At 40.4% G+C, this 18,435-nt stretch overlaps 1 protein-coding gene across 1 annotated transcript; it reads right to left on the minus strand.

The window, feature by feature from the left end:
• Positions 1-14,059: 14,059 nt before the first annotated feature.
• On the minus strand, positions 14,060-18,241 carry LOC121270921 (zinc finger protein ZIC 1). The gene is made up of 3 exons (XM_041176545.1): positions 17,266-18,241; positions 15,568-15,731; positions 14,060-15,096 (listed from the first exon to the last, which is right to left on the minus strand). The coding sequence occupies exons 1-3, from the start codon at positions 18,239-18,241 to the stop codon at positions 14,899-14,901; spliced, it is 1,338 nt and encodes a 445-aa protein (XP_041032479.1). The 3' UTR covers positions 14,060-14,898.
• Between the last annotated feature and the right edge of the window lie 194 nt (positions 18,242-18,435).

Raw genomic sequence — 18,435 nt, forward strand, 5'->3', positions numbered from 1 at the left:
CAGCCAGCTCCTCTCCCTATTGCAGCGGCAGGTTGTAAATGGCGCAGCAGACGATGTGTGACACCCTCTGCAGAGTGTATAGCAGGGTTCCACCAGACTGGGCCAGGCACTGGAACCGCATCTTCAGCATTCCGAAAGTCTGCTCCACCAAGTTGCGAGCTGCTGCACGAGCCTCATTATAGCGTCACTCTGCTGCAGTCTTAGGCCGCCGCATGGGTATCATCAGCAACAATCTCTGCAGGTACCCCTTGTCCTCAAGGAGCCAACCCTACAGCCTTTGTGGACCCTGGAAGACTGCAGGCATCTGCGAGCAACTCAGGGTGTAGGCATCATGCACACTCCCTGCAAACCGTGCGCGTACTGCAGGATGCGTTTCTAGAGGTCACACACCAGCTGCATGTTCAGTGAGTGGAAGCCCTTGTGGTTGATGAAATCCACCAAGTGTAGCAACGGAGACCTGAGAACCACATGGGTGCAGTCAGTCACACTCTGCGCCTGTGGGAATCCTGAGATCAGGGTGAATTCAATGGCCCTTGCATCCTGGCTGTCCTGGTCCCAGGTGAAATGCACAAAGTTGTGTGCCATGGAGAAGATGGCATCTGTGACCTCATGGATGCATTTGTGGGTGGCAGATTGTGAAATCCCACAAAGGTCACTTGTGGAGCCCTGAAAAGAGCTACTGGCTTAGAAATTGAGCAACGCAGTCACTTTCACGGTCACTGGCAGTGGATGCCCTTCATGTCCCTTGGCACCAAGTCCTGCAATAAGTGGCAGATGTGAGCCACCAGGTCCCTAGACATGCACAGTCATCTGCAGGAATGGTTGGTGGTATCTATAGACCCTGGGTGTTGCTTGCCGCCAACCAGCCACGGCTCGCTGTTGCTCCTGGGCAGCATGTGTATGAGCCCCTTCTGCCCTTTGTTCATGATCCTGACTTTGCGTGGCCAGGTGCCTCAGTCGCCCTCTGCTCCATTTTCTATGGTCTCTGTAGGCCATCAGGCATGCAACTAGGTCAGCAGGATTCATGATCCTGATGTGGTCCTCCTGCAGCATAAAAGAGAGAGAGAGACGTGGTTATCATGGGTATACTTAGCACCTTTCCTGACCCTGTGTGACCGTCCTTTAATGCTTCCAGAGGGTGCTGGTCACCCCTTGGATGGCCAGCATTGAATGTGCTGCATGGCTGCCCTGACAACCTGCGACATGGGAGACACTGGCCCAAACCAGGATGCCAAGATTGCAAGGGGCTGTGAGCACCTCCAGCAGTTACTGCTACATGGCCAGAGTTGGTGAGGAAATTGTACAACTGCTCTGTGGTCCAATAAAGTGGTGGTGGACTCCAAGTATGTGCTGGGAGGCAGGGGTAAGGTATGGAGCACTTGAAAGCCCTTTAGTGCCTCCGCTTTGCTTGCATGAGCCAGCAGGCTAGGGGCCTGACCCCAATCATATCACTGTGGCTGCACCTGATCTGCCTCTGTTGCAAAGGCATGGTCAGTTTATACAGGTGTCCCAAATGCGTGACCATTCCCCTTGCTTATGATGCCCCCCACAGGGATTGCCTTTGTGCGGGATGCAGTGCAGGGCTCTTGGGCTCCCCATAACCCTGCCTCAGCAGTCACCGGCAAGGCTGGCCAGCACTCGCCCCCAAACACACCCACCACCGCCCCCCCCCCCGCTACACACACACTCCGCAGCAGTCGCCTCTGACACTGTCCAGCATTTGCCCTCGCCACCCCCCCCCACCGCCCCCCCCCCCCCACCCCCAGCGTCCCTGAGGCCTGTAAACAACAGGCAAGCTGTGGAGAATGCTGCTGCTCGTTCACCTCAGTTCCCCCAAAGTGAAGGCCGCCAAGTGCATGTTGCCTGCGTGCTGCTACAAAACATGTCAGCCGGCTTTCCCGCCAACGTGGACAGATGATATGGCGGGGTTCCAAGAGCCTGGAGAGATGGCCTTTTAATTATATGCTAATGTATTACAATTGGCGGGACACGCGGCCCATCATCAGCAGGCTGAGTGGACGATCGCGACCTGCCTTCACACCATCGTAAAGCAGGTCGCGCCATATTTTCCGCACTTGCCACCTATCACACCCGCTGCCAGCAGGCTCAGAAAATTCCGCCCATTAACCAAACTCAATCTTTGAATTTAATGGTATTATCATTAACATGAATGCTACACTTTATAACTTTTTGCTCCGTTTCTACTGTTTCTTTATTCTACTCCCTTTATTTTTGGTTCACTCTTTTTATCTCCACCCCATGATGTACATTAGGTGAGAAGATGGGTAATAAAGCACTGCCACAAATGCAAACTGTTATATATTTTGTAAACTTACCAGTTAAAAGCCAAACACAAAATAACACAGTCAAAATTAAATTAATGCCACACATAATGCTGATTCTAATGGCATCAACTGAATTAAACATTTTGACTGATTGTCTATTGTGCCATAATAAATCCCTGATCAGATTCTAAAATATATTGGTGACCATTAAATCTGCCTTATGTGTTATGGCAACTTTCACAGGTTATACACACAGAAAATCACTCTCATGGTTCCAGAGTGCAGAAAACAAATTAATTATAATCAATTTATTTATGATTACACCTCTGTAGTTCTTTAAAGCACAGCATCTTGTATATACCAGACACAAGGCTGCCAGCTGTGTAATAAAGTTTTACCATAAGTAAAGCTGACCACAAGCATTAAGCTATATGTTCTGTTCACAAAAAGGTTTCTTCTTTCAATGTTTTTGTGGGTCAGAAAAAATGATCCATAGTATTTGATTTTCATGTCTCCACAAACCAAAATTATGCTTTGAAATAGCAATAAACTTAACAATCTCCAAGTATGCTTAGCAAAAAGCCTTTTCACTCCAATATTAAACACCTCTTGTGCATGTTTTCTTTCAGTACACAAAAGCTATTTCTTTCCATATTTGCTCTGTGACTCATATTGACAGGGTTTTTCAGAAACTTAAAAACAACATAGGATAGACATCAGAGACAAATGTTAACATTAACCAGCCAGTTTTAACCATATAATTCACAAGTACTATTGGCACAAGTGATTTATTTTCTACCAACCGCAGCTACTAACCTGCACTGCGTATGTTTTATTTTAAATTTTAAAAGCCCCCCTTTTACAAAGCTTGGGTGAATGTACTTTATTTTCTGATATAACAGTGCAAGGATGCAAAATAACACATCTTATAGCATTTTGTTGTGTGATTTGAAATCTGGGGGAAAAAAGATTAAAAAACAAAAAATGAAATGGATAAAAATATAAACTAACAGAAAGCTGCTGAACCCTACAGGACACAAAGTCAAAATGGGAGATCACTCAACAATTTGATAAAAACGTCTCATGCACTCATTTTATAAAAAAAATAAAGTACTGCATGTAAGCTACAGGGATATCTCAAACACATTTTGTATAAATTTCTGGAACTGCGCATTGTAGAAGATGTATATGAAGCTATTTGCAATTTTACACCTCAGGCATTAAACTGTTATCTTCTTACATGATGCCAGTGTCTACACTTCAAATGTATTTTGTTGGCTGTAAAGCACTTTGGGACATCCTGAGATTGTGAAAGGTGCTATAAAAACGCAGGTTTTTCTTTCCTTTAGTCCTATGTGTGGCACCACAAATGGACTGATTCTCAGTGCTATTGGCAGCTTGACCTTTGCAGCTATTCAATGTGGCCGAGAGGCAAGTGTTTTAAATATAGAAGCAAAAGAAAGTTAAGAATTTTGATAGTCAATATAGAGAAAATGGCAGGAAGGTCAGTCACCAGAGGATACAGATTTAATATAACTGTAAAAGAAACAGGGGGAAGATGAGCAGAGCTGTTTTTATATATTAAGCAAGTTGTTGTGACCTGCAATATACTACCTGAAAGCCTGGTGCAATTAGATTCGATAGTAACTTTCAAAATATATTTAATAAAGAAATATTTGGGGGGTATGGGGAAATATTAGGGCAGCGGGGCTAATTTGGTAGCTAGTTAGATTTTTAAATGTTTACTAGACTCAATAGTCCATAAGTGATTTATGCTAATATTACAAAGTTAAAAACAATCAACAAAAATGTTAAACTTTACATTTGTTTCTTGAGTTCATTTTCACCATTTTCATTTACATTGCAGCCAGTGTGATATTGGGAGACTATCTGCTCCCAAAACAGAAATTGGTTCAGAAGTTGGTTGACTTAACTTACACTGCATATTTTGTGATAAATTTCTAGTTGTTTATGTCCAAACTGGAAGTAATTTAATCAAACTCTCAGCAATGACTATAACTCCTAAAATCATGATGAACACAACATTAATGCAAATTGTGTTTTTCTTTCATGCTATTCATAATCAGATTGGCAATTTGAATCCCAAGTCAATGAGCAGATGACACAACTTCAGTTCCTTGCAAAAGTTGGTGGTTTGAGGATGGTATTATTTCTGTTGTTTCCATGTTGCTTTCATCTAGCACCAGAAGAGTTGTTTCAATTGATGTGACCAGCTGGTTAAATGTTAACAGTCAAAGAGCCTAGGCTACCCTCTAACTTAAATACATCAAATTGTTAAGTGGAAATATATCCAGTAAACCATCTGAGAATTTTGTTGAATGGGAGTTTGCACGGCACTGCAGCACCCATGTGGAACTCAGGTCATATGGTACTGCACAGAGCATAAGTCCAGTCAGACGGCAGCCTGAGTCTACTACTTCCTTTTCACATCAATGCCCATCAACATACATCTGACTGCTCCTCATATTGACTGTAATTGCACAACTTAAGCTGGTCTGAGACCAGTGGCTACATAGTGCAGAAAACAGCTGGCCAGGTCCATTTAGCCATGGCTGCAAACTCAAACGTGTGTGTGTGTGTGTGTAAATCGACAGTAAATAATTAATCTTTTGAGAATGTGAAGTGCCTGCTTCCTCAAAATATTACAAAAGAAAACTTTACAGTAAATGTATAAAACACCTTGGAACACCATAGAATTACATAGAATGTATCGCACAGAAACAGGCCAATGTGTCCAATTGGTCCACTTGGGACACAAGCGTCCTCCCACCCAATTTGCCAAACCCCATCAACAAATCCTTCTATTCCTTTCACCCTCATGTGCTTATCTAGTTTCCACTTAAATGCAATGAACCACCATCACATTTTAAGTCAGGTTTCACATCACACTGGAGTTTGCCACCTTCAACACCTCTTTGTCCTTTTGTCTATGACATCTTTTGGCTATCTCCACCTATCACTGGCACTCTATCCGGCTCTCCCTGTCCCACCGCGCCCCCCCCCCCCCCCACCCCCACCCCCAACCCCTTTAAACCAGCTTATATTTCACCTCTTTTCTATTTTTACTTAGTTCTGTTGGAGAGTCATATGGACTCGAAACGTTAACTGTGTTCCTCTCCCTGACCTGCTGAGTTTTTCCAGGTATTTTTATTTTTGACAATGGAGTTTCCTCCTCCTTCAGGTACCATGCCCTAAGAGATTGAGCCATGATTATGCTTGGCAAAAGCACGGTGGTGCTTTGTCGTTGCCTTCTGCAGTGTGGCTGTCCAGGAAACTCTCCTCCTCTTACCACCTGCCATCAGGTATACTGGAACAATTTATACGCTCATTATCAAACAATTTGGCCGCTTTTACGAATGCATCTTTGTGACCATCAAGTCCTTAAATGGAACTTGAATCTGACCCAGAGGTAGAGAAGCTACCAGTGCGCCACAAAACCTCCACTGTAGTTTATGCTGCACATTATACAATGGTGTGATGGGGCCTTCCTGGAGGACATCATCACACTTTGTTGGACTTGAGCACATGCCAAAGTTGAATGAGAACCTCTCTCTGTCTCACTCTGCGGTAACGCTGCCACTTTGCCCAATGCATTGGCGTAGATAAGGCATCACTATACCCAGTGCCGTGCGCCACGTGGCATTTGCGCCAATAAATGCTGCTCGAAGTGGGAGTTGAGTCCAGATAAAAAAAAATTTTTAACTGTTTCTTGAAACATGGCAAACGTTTTATAGTCAAGCCGAAAACGGCGACACGCCGGAATTTCCTACCGTCTTGACTGGGCGAAGTAACCGGCTGGAGCGGGGTTGGGGGGGGGGGGGGGGTGGTGGTAAAGGAAACTCCAGCGGGTGGGCGGTTGGCGCACGTCGGAGACGCGCACGCGCCGACGGAGGGCGCGTGGATATGAAAAGAAAAGGCGGGAATTCGCGCCGCGCTGATCTCGTGCGGAAATTGGGGCGCGCGGTGTGGAATATGATTGGAGTGCGCGCAGAGAGGTTGGTGGGGGGGTGGGGCGGGGGGGGGGGTTGCGTTGAGGCGCTCGCGGCTCTCGGGCGCTGGAGCCAGAGCTCCTGGTGCAGGTGAAAAGGCGGGAAAGCCGCGTGCTCCCTGCAGCGTTATCCTCAGCAAACCAGACAGCAATCGACCGATTTGCTGCTGGCCGCCGCTGCTGCCAAAACCATATAATTCATGCAAGGCGCACGATGGCTTTTTTTTTTAAGAGAATAAATCATTATTTTCACATTGCACGTCTTCCCACCAACCCCCCCCCCCTCCACCCCCCGCAACATAAAATCGAATATTAAACCTCTTAGGCGCCCCGTTCTCATTCCCTAAATCGGCGCATGTAAAACACAACGAAACGAGAGAGCTCACCGGTAAAGTTTTCCCCAGAAATCGAAAAAAAAAATAATGAGAACGTGGAGAGAGGGTGATGGAAGAAAGGCGCACGTCGAGAGGGAGTTATTGGGAGTAACCTCTCACCCGGAATCAGTGCCAGAGAGCAGCACCAACGACTGTGAATAAACACACAGCAAGATAACAAAATTACAAGCAGTAACAAGAGTAAGGATCAACGTAACATGCCTCCAGCCAGTGGGCACAAAACCTTAATATTGCATTGCCTGACGTTGTACTTCCTAATAGCAGAAATATGGATCTATATCACTGCATTAGTTCTTAGCATTCCATGATTACATACTCCTCCTTACTTAATCCTTGTTTCCAATTTGTATGTGAACTCTACGTTTCATAGCAAAAACGTCACGAGAAACAGAGAGAAATACACATTTATGTTGATAAATATTATTTATTATGTTCAAATAATTATTTAGAAGTTTGTTGATAATAATCATTTTTTAAGCCTGTACTATTACAGGCTACAACATACATCACTGTTGAATTTTCACTTCAAAGTGATCTTGACAAGATTTTGCCTTAGAAGCAAGACCAGGATCTGTGCACCTTTTTAAAAAAAAAATATATTTAACCCTTGGACTCCGTAGAAAGAAAACGGCAATGACTGGACATGTCGTAATTGAACGATCCACTTTCGGAAAGTTGCGTGCAGTGGAATTGTAAATTGCAGCTGAGAGCAAAACATGACAATGCATGTTCCAGACCAGTGCACCATGCAATAAACAATGTGCAAATACAATATACAAATATACTGTATGAATGCGATACTTGTTGAAGTAATATAGTGGGAAATTAAGCTGAAGTGCACGTTATCCCTCTATTTTGTGTTCAGCTTGTCTTTTGCGAATCAGAAGACAGTCACCCAAAATCTTCCTTGGGGATTCACAATCTTTAACTTGCTAAAATAATGCCACTGGTTCTCCAATCAGTAATGCAGGTAATCTAGAGTAATGCAGGTGATATATTTTGTTGCTACCTTCTTACCCTCGTTATCTGCGGAGGAAGTAACCTGGCAAATGACAACACACTTAAGGAGATGAGTATATTTGAAATGCGCGCAGACGGAGAAAAAAGACAAACCAGGTTCTTCCTGACAGGTCTAGTACTTGTTGGCGAACATTTGCAGGTCTGTAATGCATTAATTTTCGAAATCATTAGTTGGTTGGACGCCCAAAATAAGACAAGCCTGGACCTTTGACGATTAAAATATTTGTTATCAAGCACACAATACCGTGTGTATTAGAAAACATGTGTTAGTTTTAACTATCTTTTTTGAGCTTGTGTATATTGTCCACACATAACATCACCCTTGTACGTACCGGTTGCTCCCGTTTTCACGACAGAAAGCCAAGATGTTGATACGTTAAGCTCCAAGTTGAAATAGATATTTAAAAACCAAAAAAAAACATTGCGGCGGTTTCATAAACCTTGCCGGTATAATTCATTTAAACAAGTGCTGTTCAGGATTGAAATTAAGGCCTTGTATCATCATAACCATTAAATCATGCTAGACAGTAAAAGCAGTTTTGATGTTTTAAACATTTTCTAGCCGTCTATGGATTTTTATACCACGGGTGCTAGTTTTATATATATAGCTAAAAATGTTATCGTGTTAAATGTATGTTTATTACAAGAGAAAATATAAGTGCTTTTTGAGTATTGTCTAGTGAGTGCTTTTGAACCGACATTAACTTCTAAAATTAAAGGTAAAATCACCTTCACAATGTCAATATTGCATGAAAGAGAGCATTTAATGTAATATCGCCTTCATTTAATTTCGAAATACTGTTGAGGCAAACCATTGGAAAAAAATTCTACATTAAGCTAGCGAAAGAACTGTTTATTTATTTTGCTTGCATGGTATTCATACGCTCATACTATTAATATTATGGCAGTCATGCATTGTTAGTACTCAGTCATAGCGCTTTATACTGTTGCAATTTTGCGATCAGAACAAACCAAACTTCTCCAATCGACCTGCACATCCTAAAGAGTCCTTCATATTTCCAAAGTTAATAGAATATAAAAAAGTGATCCACAATATTATGGCATATGCACAAGCCATTTGTTCAATGGAACACGGTTTATGCTTTGAACGTCGTCTGTTCAGGGCTTAAGATGGACCCAACGAGGAAAAAAGGCAGCTAAACCATTCAAGATTGTGCGCTCTTGTTGTTTATGCTGTATTAATTTCATTACAGGTGCTTATTGCTAGTCGGAGTTGCTGCATTATGTTTACCTATGCCAATGCTTATGGTTGTTGCGGCTCCTATACTTCGCGATATAATTCAACGATTGATAACGTTGCTTTATGGTATAGCCGAAATGTGTGCCATATATGGTTTATAAACAACAACAATAAGTGGAAAGGGAAGTACATGATCAATATATATTTGACTTGGTAAATAACTATTATGAAAGCGAATCTAAATTGACCCGTATTACTTCAACTGGACATTGTGCGCTGTCAAAATGAAAAGGCTGCAAAGTTCATTTATTGTTCTGGCATATGATTAGCAAACTTACTTTCCTGATGTGCTAATTATAATCATACGTATTATGGCTATCAACAATGCAAATAATATATACTAGCGTGTATTGTTTAAAACACACGTACACTCATCTATATATACATATACATATATAAGGGCATGCGTTGCCACCCTGTTTCACCCTCGATAACAGCAGTCAGCATCCACATAGAGAACATTGATTCATCAAACATAATTCCGCTTTAAAGGTGTAATTCACACATCCGTGGTTCACACCGGTGATATATTTTAATGCAACCCGAATAAGGTCCAAATACATTTTCCACAGACAAACGGAAAATGTGCTGATTTATGTGAATATTAGAAAAATGTTACCTTTAAATCATGGGGTGATGCATTTGAACAACTTAGTTTTTTGGGAACTGACACGAGAGTGGCTTCATGGTATCACACAAAACCAGCTGAAAATGTTGAAAAGTACTTACATCAATAAGTTTAACATTTGAATTTAGTTAAATGATGTTCATTTAATAATTATATCGCTAACCTAAATCAAGGAACCAGTAAAGTAATTTAACATTTTAATTCTGGTTGTGTATATATTGCAAGTGTAAATATGTATGCGGAGACATTTAAAGTAATATAATTTATACAGATGTAATTATTGTTGGTTCACATTAGTGTGTATTAGAAACTGCCGTAAGTGACGGATAACTAATTTGTCCTGCTCGGTGTCAGTGGACAGCCTTTGCTATAAGGTCAGTAGATGGCGATTATAATAAATATTCACCAGCACGTGTAGCACTGTTGGCCACATTTCCAGTGATCATACTGCGCATGTACCGCGACTACCACAACCCACTATGACTCCGCCAAAGTGAAGTTCCAAGAATGTTTCGTTCTAATAGAAACGTCTCTCTGACACAAAAGTCATCTGAGACGAGGAGCACCGAGCAAACGTTTTTTTTAAAAAAAAACGCAACCGTCATCAGTATTCCTATCCCTTCTCCGATTGCCTCGGTCGAAACTCTCAGTTCCCGTGGCAGAAATTGTAACGCCAAATGCAGCACGTTTATGCTAATTCCCCTAAAGCCCCCTTTTTGTGTAAAATGCGTCATCTGGTAACTCCATGCTATTGTGTGCTATCATTCTAACGTTGGAATAAATGTTACAAATTGATGACAGCTTCCAGCTGCAGGTTAAAAATAGCAGCGATGTTCCACAGGCTGATCGTGTTTCTTTAGTTAGTGAATTGCGCAGCTCTCAAGAGCCCATGGGCCCTCGACTTGTTTTCTGTAGGTAAACAAGGAGAAATTGTAAATTCACAAAGATCGAAACAGTATCTTTTAAAACCTCGGCTCTATTCGTGTAAACTTAATTTACAATGCATTGTTCAGAACGCGAGCTTAGAAGCAAAAATACATGGCGATATCCTTTTGTACACACATCTATGTCTATAACCCCATTTAATTTAATTGATTCTAGTTGCCCATAATGAAACTGACGATTTCTGTGAGCGAGACATTTTAACAAAGGTATATGCTATTTCCTAAAATAGGAACAACTCGTTGCACTAAACAAGGAGGGTTAGAGTGAAGAATTCATAAAATGCAACCACACCATCCCAAACCTATACAGGCCAGTCATTGACTATAGACAATGGCAGGATATTGCACTCAATAACGCTCTATGCGTACAGTTATTTTGTCCCACCATTAAAGGCAAGAATCGTCAATTGTTAACATCAAGATTTTCGGTGCTTTTTAACAGCGGGTCTTGTGTAAGCCGGTGATGCATAGAGCGGGTATGAACATTTTTAAGTGTTTTGTTGTCTCCTTTGTTTGATGCAATATTGTAGTTATAAATATTGTCAACAATAATGAAGATTCCGTGTTTGGAGTACCGGTAATGAAAACAGCACCGACCCGCTCTCAGGTTATCAGTCTGCTCCTGTTTTTTTTAAAAAAACATCGTCCTGTTCAGCTCCACATAGGAAAATGCACTGAGTGTGTTCAGCTTTTGGCATTCTATACAGTGCTACATTATATTTTCCAGTTAAACAGTGCATAAATCAAAAATAAGTCTGAAAGCATTTTCTCTGAAACAGGCCATTTACAACGTATTCCCCTGGTTTCTGCTAAATATTATTGAATAGTATATTCTATCGCAAACTCTCATGGGTTTGAAAAAGCAATAAACCATGAAGAAAATAGTATTTGTTTTTTTAGAAATTAAGCAAGGAATAAAATTCAATTGACCAATAACGTTGCTCTTCTACTTCCACCCCCCGCTTGAGGTATTCCAACAGAAAGTCAGAAATCTACTGCCCTTTGTGATTCTTTGGGTTTTGGTCGCAATGATTCGAATCGCTGCGCTAGAATTTGAAATAATTTTATCGATTGCGCGTAAATTCCATTTACTAAAGTTGCAAAAACTAAACTTTTAAGGATATCGATTCGCCAAGCACTCCTGACGTTCGACAGACCAACGATAGGTTTGGAACAGGGAGGGAAATGAAGGTAAGATTTAGCATTCGCTATCAATAAAATAAAGCAAGTAAATTTAAGGAATATAAATAGAGTGGTCCGGGTATTTGAGAGTCACATCCCACAACCTGAAGGAGTGAGAAGCTCACTATCGTGTCCGTGCAATTTCGCTACTTGCACAGGTTCAAAAAACACTGTGCCTTTCATGCAAACTTTATCTTGCCAATCATGGGCAGTTATTATTGCAGTTTCACACAGGTTCCAAAGTCTAACTCCAGTACATTGGCTTCATTTACTGATATTTCATAAGTGGTCAGGGCAAAAGTTACAATTTTTACTGGCATTAATCTATTAAACAGCATTAGAACCGTTTTATTGTCTTTGTTTACAAACAATATGCTCTCCTGCACGCCATAGCTGGCTTACAATGAAGTGTGTTTATGTAACTCTTACTACTAAATACGTTCATTGAATGATTTAAAATTGGCTGTTTTTTCAGATTTTTTATTTCCACACGCCAATTTTGATGGCTCTGCCGCTAAGATTCGCAAATCCGCGAATAAATAAAAATATTCAAACGTATCTAGGCCTATGTAGCACCAGAACTCTGCAAATGACCTTTTTAATGTTGTTGCTCATCGAATCTCTATCTCACTGGCAGGCTCAGTCCTTACAATCCTTCCTTCTGCAAGGTGGCGCTCTATGATTTGGTTTTACTTTGAACGCTGCTATGGCTGACTGTTACTGGCTGCTGAAAAGATTAATTTCAAAAGTGCCATTATTCACGAACGTACATAAGGCCATGGCTTGTTTTTTTTTAAATCCACAAACTAATGAATTACTAAATATCATGGATGAAACGTATGCTCACTGGCTGGAATCAGCATTCTGCGCACTCCCTGCTAGTCAGTTAAGACTATTTCAGTCGGTGTTGTAAAAACCAACATTACGTTTCAGAGTACGATTGCTGAACTAATATTTACGAATGTAACTGCATTTGGTGCTACGTTGCGCTTTCTACACCGGTTGAGCTTATCTCTTTCTTTAAACTGCCTGCTTACCATATAGCACTGGCCTCTCTAACCCTAATCTTTGAATAAGCAGTTAAACTATCAATCTCATCTCCCGGAAGGTCAGTTTCTGTTATGTACTCTATGGACATCACAAGCATTCGTAACTTTAGCTAGCATCATGATTTGTGCTGTCTGTTGATATGTTGTCTGCTTAATGGGGCGGTCATGCAAGCTACAATGAAGAACAAAGCCCAACAGTTCCAACAAGCGTAGCTAAGTTAGTGGAAGCAGTACAGCCTGCAAATCTATCAAAGTAAATAGCAAAGAAGACAATCTGATTTAGTGAAACAGGCGTTCGGCTACAGTCATTAAACATAAGTAATTTAGATTTTTATTTTTTTCTCACTTAGCAATTTCTATCAGAGCATCTTCGAATGGAACGGAATTTTAAAAGTGAATGGGAATTAAATAAGTAAAGGCGCATAAAGAAAATCAGATTACATAAAATAAATTGTGTTCTTGTAGATTTAATTTCGCACTAAGTGGTTGGGTTTAGAAGCATTGGTTATAATTCACAGTAAAGAACATAAATTAAAAATGATTTCAATTAATGCCAGCTATTAACGATTGTAATTACAAAGATATGAAACCATGAAGGCCTGAGCTGCTGGTTAAAACGTATATATGCATTTTTGTCCTTCCAAATGAAAAAGTTTGAAGATTCTGCCATAATGAAATCTTTAAAAGCTGTTCGTAATGATGTCTAATTATATAGATATATTTAAAATTCTATGACTTTCAAAAATAATGTAATATTTATCAACGCGGTTCCATAAACAAATGTGTCCAAAAAGGACACATAATTCTTCCGCTAACTTCCCGTGAAGTCAGGCGGTTATCTTTGCACGACGCATCAATTAAATGCCCAGCGTTAATATTTATGTCGGTAGAGTAATCTTTTCCTCTCTGATATTTTATGGCTGCTATTGCAAGCTCTGAAAAGTTAATTTAAAATATTATTATATAGTGATCCAAAATTTTGGTTTTATAAATTTAGGTATGAATACTAATTACGCAATAAACTAATATTAGCAGGGATGCTTTCATCCATCATTTTTATATCTCTAAAGGCACTTTTCTGATGGTTTAATAAAGACACTTCCAGCAACGTAAAAATATGTGTATTATATATATATAAATATAGATATACATCACTCCCTGCTTCCTTGATTATTTATTCTGTGACGTGCAATAATTGGCCGTATGAATAAAAATACTGAATGCAATGCATTGGATTTTGGAATCTTTAATATTGTACGAAATGTTATGGAACAGTTTGTAAACTAGGTTTTACATACGAATGCATCTTTCATAAATATCGAATATCTGTAACACGTAATACCGGTAATTTACGTACATGCGGATAAATATGGAGATTGGGAATATATACATAAATTTATCGCAACTGCGAAGGCAATGAAGAGATAAATTTCTTATTTTGCTTCAATATCAAGTCTTACATAAAACAAAGTTACATTTTAACACGGAGTTCCAAGCTTGCACTACGATTTTTTTGACATAACAAGCAACACTTTGAACACTTCACTACTCCGACTGGACTTTGGGACGAAAGGTTTGCACTGGATACAAAAAGCACATTAATAACAATAGTATCTGCTAGCTTTCTGATGCTCAGTTGAGACTGAAATACAAAGTAATTCACATTTTGGTACACATCGACTATAGTAACTTTTTTTTGCCATCCATAAACAAATAATTGCATTTTTCCAACCGTCGCCCAGATATGCAAATACCACGTTGACAAATCCCCTGTGATATGCCTATGTACAAGGTTCAAACATTAGACTCTTAAACTAGTAATTCTATATTTACAAAAAGGAAAGAGAAAAGGCCGCTGCCATAGAACACATGCAATTTCAGAGCTTTATCAGTTCTTTCTTTAAACCTAGCACTAGGCAATGGCTAGAGAAATAGCATCGTCCTACATGCATTTTAAAATTCGCTACTATGGAACCTTTCAAAGGTTTTGGTTTCTTCCTTTTTATTCCTCTCGGCGTCTATTGGCAGCTTTTTTTTTGTCTTTGATTCCTCGCGATCGTAACTTTGGAGTCTTTTTTGAAAAGTTTTTTTTTGTATGTTTTTGTACTTTTTGATGTATGTTTGCTTAAACGTACCATTCGTTAAAGTTCGATGAAAGCGTGCTGTGGTTGGATGTGTGGTGGACTGCAGACGATGTTGGGGACATTGAACTGTTGGTCTGGTTTTCTGTTGTCGGCGACACGATGGTGGGGGGTGTTGAGGATTCGTAGCCAGAACTTGCCGCAGGAGAGGGCTGTGATCCTTGAGAGGATGCTTCGTGGACCTACAAAAACCATCCACCATGTAAGACTAAGACAGCTACAGCTTTTGTGTAAAGCTTTGTTATAAATTTGTAAAGTATATATATATATATGCACAATATACAGCTTAACATGATAAGGCATTTCAAAAATTCCAACTCGATTTTAAAAAAAAAAATCTGTTGTAATATTCCAAAGTTGCTAAGTAAACAAAGTAACAAAAAAATGTCCGATATAATTTTTCATGAACATGAAAACTGTTATGACTGTGAACGATGTTTAGATATGACTTATGATGGAATAAATATATATTGACCATACAGGGTTATAAAAGGGATGGTATCTCTTTAATTTAATATGCACAGTGTTGAAGCTGTCAGCTATTCAAGATGACCATTCAATTTCCTTATACCCTATCAAAACGCATTCTACTTATTTAATGCAACTGTAAATGTTTCGCAATCCAAACTGATAGCTGCTTTTTTTTTATTTACCTTCATGTGTTTTCGTAGAGAGCTGGGATGAGTGTAGGACTTGTCACACATTTTGCAGAGGTACGGCTTGTCAGAAGTGTGCACGTGCATGTGCTTTTTGCGATCGCTGCTGTTAGCAAAACGCCTGTCGCACCCCTCGAACTCACACTTGAATGGCTTCTCGCCTATCAACGATGACAATTTTTATTAAGACAATTTTAGCTCTTTTGAAATTCACTATTTAGATAGGTATACAGCTTAATATAACTCTCATTACGATCTTACAGCTAAGAAAAGCAGCCATCGTGAAAACAAGCACTCATTTTGGAATACCCTCCCGCAGGAATCTGCAAACATGCCTCACAAACCGTAGAAAACTGCAGTGGATTTTTTTTTTAAAAATATGCGATGCACACAGCTCGGAATTTTATGAAGAATGAGAGTTAATTAATAAATGTTGATTCTTTGCTTAATTTGTGATATCGTCAGTGGCTGGTTGTACGATGTTGCAGCTGCCGTGGCGGCCTCACATGAATATATGAATGCTTATTGCCCTTTTAAAATTGCAGTGGTACGTTGAATAAAGTTGAAAATATGTAACAGAACCGTTTTAGGTTTCTGTTTCTTATTTGTAATATCGTCCCTCCCTGAAACCAGCGTGCAAACATTGCTTCTACGATGAACTAATGCAGCCCTTGTAACGCAAACGTTGAAATAGCGTTTAAAAAAGATCACGGAAATGATTATTTGCTAATTCCATTAACATTTTCGCTTTAATTAAACCGTTTCCAATTCTGTTTATCTAGAGTAAGAGTTAGTGGACATCTCATGCAGTGAAGTGAATTGTTACTAAGTGCCCCTGGAGGTTTTATAGTCGAGAAAGTGTTAAACCTCGACTTTGCAAAATCTTTACAACTACCTAACCATTATGTGTCATTAACATCGACATTGTTGTCGAGTGCTATTTTCTCCAGAATCGCACATTGTGAACCAAGTTTTAACAAGATTGTAAGCCCCGGAGAGCCCAAAATGTATGTAAAGATATACATATATTGTACACACACACACACACATATATATCTAAAGCAGTATACACACACACACAAATATATACGCATAAATATATTTAAATATATGCGCCTGCGTATACAAAACTTAACATTGCTGTTATATATACACGCACTTGCATACATATATAGATAGATATAAATATGCAAACATGGCATAAGGCAAAAAAAGAGGAAGCGAGGAACAAAAATATATACTCCAATTGCTGCTTGCGAATTTCAAACGAAACTAAGCAAACCAGCAACAGTGGGTATTTTCCTCTTCAGATACAATTAAGCTTAGTAATAATTTAATTAAAAATAAACCCTTATCACAATAGGTTTGTTGCTTAAGTATTTTCCGTCAATGCTGGAATCATTAAGCACAGCATTTATTGTCCTTGCAGAACTGCACAGAATCTAATATAATTCCACATATTTAAAAGAACGGCGCCCACACCAAAATACAGAGCACAGGGAGTTCAGGGAAATCAAAATACTTAAACATGCTAATTTTATTCTGACATAAATATTTATCTGCACACGCATCTACAACAAGTCTACTAAATAAATGCTTGGAGTGTCCCATTTATTTTTTTTTTAATTAAAGTATGATTGAAACGGCTATAAATGCTTCGTAGTATTTCATTCTCTCTAAATACATTCACCATACCTGTGTGAGTTCTTTTGTGGATCTTGAGATTTTCTGATCTGGCAAAGACTTTGCCACAGCCAGGGAATGGACAGGGAAATGGTTTCTCACCAGTGTGGACTCTGATGTGATTTACAAGTTTATATTTGGCTTTGAAAGGCTTTCCCTCTCTTGAACAGTCTTCCCAGAAACAGATATGGTTCGACTGTTCTGGTCCCCCAACGTGTTCCACTGTTACATGAGTAACCAGTTCGTGCATCGTGCTAAAAGTTTTGTTGCAGGATTTTTTAGGATTCGTCAACTGTTCGGGCTCTACCCATTTACATATGAGCTCTTGCTTAATGGGCTGCCTCATATAACGAAAGAAGGCCCCGGCCCCATGGTGGGCCGCCATGTTCATGTTCATGGGGCCATAGCTGTGCAGCTGGGTGGAGGCGTAGTGGTCCGATCTGGGACTAGTGACCTGGCTATATTGGTCTGCTCTGCCATACATGTCCCCAGAAAAGCCTAAGCGCATTTGGCCGTTCATTACATGTGCATTGGGAGAAGGGTGGGTTGTCGCCTGCTCGTGAAGACCCGGGAAGAGTAGGTGCCCCGCAGCGTCAGTATGTCCATGGGGTCCCGCAAAACTGCCCGCAGCCGCCGCCGAAGCGAACAGGCTGTGCCCGGCGCTGGCTGCCGCCGCTTCCCCAAAGCCCCGATTGCGAAACAGAAAGTCCCGGGTCGAGTTGAACGCTGCGCTGCTGTACGAACTCACATGGCTGGGATGGTGACCTAGAGCTGCGGCGTAGCCTGGAGCCTGCGACGTGAAGGCAGTTTGACCCGATGCGAGATCGTGAGTGCTGGGGCTGATTTTAAAAGCACCCATCCCGTCAGCGAAAGGATTTATCCCCAGCCCCACTTCTCGATCGTTGACATCGCCTGTTGAGTGATGTCGGGATGATCCGAAGGTAGTCACTCCAAGAGTAGGATATTGAGGTCCAGCGTCCAGAAGCATCGTCTGGCGATGGGGGTAGAGAAGGAATAATGATATAAATGTTTTTTTTAAAAAAAAAAAACTACAGACAATTCACAACGAAACTTGCTTAATATAAAATAGTCTCTGAGTCTGTTTGAAGGACTTGCAAAAACTCTTTTTTTTCTCTCCCCTTTTCTCTCTCTTCAGCGTGTGGGAATTTGCTGGAGATATTT

The sequence above is a fragment of the Carcharodon carcharias genome, chromosome 2 (assembly GCF_017639515.1).
Source record: "Carcharodon carcharias isolate sCarCar2 chromosome 2, sCarCar2.pri, whole genome shotgun sequence".
NCBI classification, from domain to species: domain Eukaryota; kingdom Metazoa; phylum Chordata; class Chondrichthyes; order Lamniformes; family Lamnidae; genus Carcharodon; species Carcharodon carcharias.